Source organism: Callionymus lyra, chromosome 8 (genome assembly GCF_982586985.1).
Source record: "Callionymus lyra chromosome 8, fCalLyr1.hap1.1, whole genome shotgun sequence".
NCBI classification, from domain to species: Eukaryota; Metazoa; Chordata; class Actinopteri; order Syngnathiformes; family Callionymidae; genus Callionymus; species Callionymus lyra.
Window position 1 is genome coordinate 24,987,639 of NC_141825.1, and position 4,968 is coordinate 24,992,606.

A 4,968-nucleotide genomic window follows, 5' to 3' on the forward strand; every position below is an offset into this window, starting at 1 on the left:
CAATACTACACATATATACTTGTTACTACACTATCACAACACCAGAGTCAAGTACTGGACAATACTACACATATATACTTGTTACTATACTATCACAACACCAGAGTAAAGTACTGACAATACTACACATATATACTTGTTACTACACTATCACAACACCAGAGTAAAGTACTCGACAATACTACACATATATTCTTGTTACTACAATATCACAACACCAGAGTAAAGTACTCGACAATACTACACATATATACTTGTTACTATACTATCACAACACCAGAGTAAAGTACTGACAATACTACACATATATACTTGTTACTACACTATCACAACACCAGAGTCAAGTACTGGACAATACTACACATATATACTCGTTACTAAACTATCACAACACCAGAGTAAAGTACTCGACAAAACTACACATATATACTTGTTATTTCCCTGTATTGTGTATGAATCATTCTTGACAATATACAATACACCTTGTAAATATGATAACTACAGATGTATGTGATTTTCTTCGTTGGTTTCTATCATTAATTTGTTTATTAGTGTCTTTTGTTTTCCACCAAAGAAGAAGAAAAGGATTAGGATAAAGGTGTTCTTTTAACAGGCTAAAGGTATTTTTGAAAAGATAATACAAAACAAATAACTCAAATGTCCGAGTATTTTATAATGACTTTATTTGGAATATATAGAAATAAACTCCAAAAACATGAGAACGTCGATCATCTTTATTTTTTGAAGTCAACATAAAAATCTGTTTGTTTTTTTCTGCGTAATTACATCCAACCAACACCTGACTCTGCCGCCGTGACATCATCAGCGTCGCCGTGACGACACAGCATCACGTCGCTGAAATGGGCCCGAAAATGAAACAGAACAAAGCGACGACTCGAGTGTCTTCGGTGGAGAAAGAAAAACACATGACGTCGCACATCATCGTTAGTCTGCGATGAAAACCCGAGAACCCGCGAGCAGGTCTGGACTGTACAGCGAAGACCTCTTCGTCGTGAAGAGATGACGTGAGCACCGTCTGCGTCCATCCCATAATAGTCCTGTATCGTACACCAGTCACTTGTTCCACAGATCCTTCGACACTTTTTTAAAAGTACAAGACAAACTTCAAACTCGAAAGATCAGGTTTAAATGGCCAAAATATTTTCACTTTAGTCTGATATAAAATATGGCTTTTTTAAAAAAAACGATAATTTTTAAACTTTTTCGTCTCAAGAATTTACTTTCAGTTTAATCGATCACTTTTTTCAACCTTTACTTTCATTACAAAAGTGTTTTTAAAGCTCATAGCAGCCAATTCAAGAGGATTGAGATTAGAATCCTGTGGTGTCGCCCCCTGCTGGAGGAATCAGACACCGACTCTTCCGTGACCTCTGCTGTCAGTCAAATCTTCAGGCTCCGCCCACATGGTGAGGTTATGGCTATAGTCTGGCGTTGACATTCTCGTACCGAAAACAAGAAACGTTATGGCTCCAGGTTTTTTTTTTGTTTGTTTTTTTTTAAAGGTGAACCGCGGGACTCAAGTGAGGCGACGATCACATGACCAGATTCAACCGGATCGGAAAATCCTCCAGTTTCCTCCCAGTGTCCTGGACAAAGTGCTTTACTTTATACACACTTTAGAATGTGTGTGTATAAAATTAATTGTTTTTTTTATTTACAATTTAATTTTAACACTGTTGTTAATGTTTGTGTTGCAATTAAACTTCTGGCCACTAGACGGCGGCAGACGTTACGTCCTCCGCAGCGCAATAACGTTGGAATCTGAGGACGAGAGGATACAGTCGACTCCAGCTCATTTTTAAGCTGATGTTTCGACACATTTTGGTTAAAAACAAAAGAAAGCAGTTACGACTTTTGTCTATTTACGTTGCCAACATGAGGTCAAAGGTCATGTAGAAACTAATAATTTTATACTCTATTTATTTTGGTTTTATTTACATTGTTCATTGCTAGTCTCTAGATAAGGTTGTTTATTTCCCCTTAAAAAGAAAGTTTATATGAATAAAAGTTTTCAAAAATGTGCTGTTATATCAGATTTGTTTTTTTAAATAAAGGTTTTTTAAAATAAAATATTTACTTTTTTTTGCATATTTAGCTAGATTTCATTTTGGCTCGATGACCATCACAACATTGTGTAGCTCTACACACACACACACACGTGTGACACACACACAAGGCTGTGACTAGTCTTTTTCTTTTTTAAGAGTTTGACTTCTGGGTCATGTGACCGTGGCCTTTGCAAAAAGTGTCAATCAAAGCTTTAGTTCAATAAAATCTTCTGATATTTACACAAATACACAAAAACTCACCACAAAGTTCAAGTTTCAATCCAATGGAGACTTTTCCAAGTCCTGCCGGATCCGGATCCGGATCCTTCCGCTCGGACACAGAAAAAAATAAATAAAAAAAGTCAGTTACACGAAAACCTCGAGAACCACAGAAGCCGGCGATTGAGTTTAGTTGCAAAGAAAGAAAGGAAGAAAGAAAGAAAGAAGTGAGATCATCACGATGAGGAGACCAAGCACGAATATCTAAAAGTGAGACGTATCTTCTTCTTCTTCACTGAAACACAAACGTCATTGTCCAGCAGGTCCAGACCGACCGTTTATCCCGGGCTCTGCCGCCCCGAAGGTTTTTTGGGGCGTTTTTTAAAAAAAGAAGCGTCGCCCGGCGAGAGAGTCATGTGACCCGAAAGGTCACGTGAAGGATGAAAAGGGTCAACTGGTGATGGCGTGAACATGGAGTGAAGGTGCTGCCCTCTGCTGGACGAGGCGGTCACCTGCAGGGTTGAGAGAGAGAGACACTGTGATGTCATAGCTTCACTCGCGACATCATGGCGCACTGACCTGTGATGAGCTGGTTCTGGTCCCGCGGGTCTTCAGCAGATGGTCTCCAGGTGCCGAGAGTTCTGCTGCAGAGTGAGTCAGAGTGTGAGAAAATATTGATTTATTGATACATTGCAATGTTTTAGTTTTTTTTATCGTCGTTACAGTTTTTAGGGAGAGTTGTTCTTGCAAAGTGATTCAGACTCTTTTGAGTCTCAGATGATCTTGGTTGGTTCTACAAGACCTTTCTATTGTGTGTCAATCTACCGTCCGCCTGGTCCTGCGTCGGTGTTCTTGAAAGACTTCAGTGACTTATTATCGTCCATTATTCAAATGGAATCTGTTCTTATTCTTGGAGACTTTAATCTTCATGTTGATGACGTCACATCTTGTTCTGCTAAAGAACTTTAACTTTAACAGAAGCCTTTAATTTTGAGCAACATGTTTCTGAACCCACTCGTCAAAAAGGCCACATTTTAGACTTAGTTTTTACTCTTGGCCTGGACATTTCTAATGTATCTGTACATGATGTCCATCTGAGTGATCATTCTCTTGTCTTGTTTAACCTGGACTTCATCCCTGAACCTAAACCTTTGAAAGTTAGGTCTCAGAGGCGTGTCATCTCAGCTGATACTGCAGACAGTTTTTCTGCTATGGTTGACTCTATTTCCTTTGATGACTGCCCAAACCCATTGTGTTGAAATACTGTATCAAGTGGCACCTTTTAAAACAAACTTGAAAATTCAGAAAAAACGGTGCCCTTGGACAAATGAAGATCTCCTGAGTCTGAAGAGACTTTGTCGAAAGACTGAGCGTCTCTGGAAGTCCACTAAACTTGAGGTGCACATACTTCACCTCAGGGATCTGATGACTTCTTACAATGAGATGGTGGAAACTGCTAGATCTGATTCCATCAGAAAACTGGTAGCAGCAAATAAGAAAAAGCCCAAAGTGTTGTTTGGAACCCCTACTGTCTCTGAGCCCCTCTCCTCCTCTTGGTCTTCCTTCACTGCTGTATCTTTGGGTGATATTTTGGCACTAGTGAACAAGATGAAACCCTCCTCTTACTCAGATGATGTCCTTCCTTGTAGGCTTCTAATCAAAGTATTTGATGTAACTGGCCCCTGGGGTACCAATATGGTGAACCTCTCCCTTTCCACATCGGTTTTTACCAATGAATTTAAACATGCCATTGTGGAGCCTTTGCTCAAAAAGCCAGGCTTAGACCCAACTAACCTCATTAATTTCAGGTCTATTTATAAGCTCCCTTTCTTGTCCAAGATCTTGGAGAAGGTGGTGTTCTGTCTTTATTCCTGGATCAGAACGACATCCATGAGAAGTTTGAGTTTGGCTTCCGTAATCACTCTACGGCAGTGGTTCTTAACCTTGTTGGAGGTACCGAACCCCACCAGTTTCATATACGCATCCACCGAACCCCTCTTTAATGAAAAATAAAATATTATTTCTTGTATTCCCCGTCTCCTTGCAGCTTCAAGAAGTGTTCCTTTAGTTTTGCCGGTTCGAGACTAGAGTTGCTAAACTTGGCTTTGAAAATCATGCAGATAGGACACTCACTCCCATCATGTTCCGTGATACATGTGAATCCATGTTGTAAATATTCGTCTGACCACTTTCTTCTTTTGCCCAACATAGTTAGTATGGATTAAAATATTAACAAAGGAAAAACACGACGTACTACCACGACAGTCGCACTAAATTCCCCTCAGCACTTGTTGGCCAAGCATTGTAGCATGATCGTCTGTAGCCAGTGATGGCCAAGCGGGGTCTGTCATCACGAATTTACACGATAATTCGGGTGTGTCCGAACCTCTGCAGCGGAGGCTCTGCCGAACCCCTGAGACCGACTCACCGAACCCCTAGGGTTCGATCAAACCCAGTTTAAGAAGAACCACTACTACGGAGACAGCTTTACTGAAAGTGTCCAGTAACATCATGATGTCGGCTGACTCGGGTCAATCCACTGTTCTGGTTCTCTTGGATCTGTCCTCAGTCTTTGACACAGTTGATCATCAGATCCCGCTGAGAAGACTGAGGGATGAAGACTGTCTGGGTCTGTGTTAGAATGGTTCTCATCTTACCTTTCTGGGCGCAGTTTTAGTGT

General features: G+C 40.4%; 1 protein-coding gene across 2 annotated transcripts in view; it reads right to left on the minus strand.

Moving 5' to 3' along the window:
• Nucleotides 1–719: 719 nt before the first annotated feature.
• Nucleotides 720–4,968, minus strand: part of kiaa1549la (KIAA1549-like a) — a 42,570-nt gene continuing 38,321 nt past the window's right edge. The window contains exons 23-24 of one of the 2 annotated variants that reach the window (XM_087796716.1): nucleotides 2,868–2,929; nucleotides 720–2,800 (exon numbers count right to left, since the gene is read on the minus strand). In XM_087796716.1, the coding sequence (XP_087652842.1) occupies nucleotides 2,900–2,929 (30 nt within the window). In that variant the 3' untranslated portion in view covers nucleotides 720–2,800; nucleotides 2,868–2,899. Of the gene's footprint in view, nucleotides 2,801–2,867; nucleotides 2,933–4,968 lie in introns of both variants that reach the window. The other variant, XM_087796715.1, reaches the window with a different exon arrangement.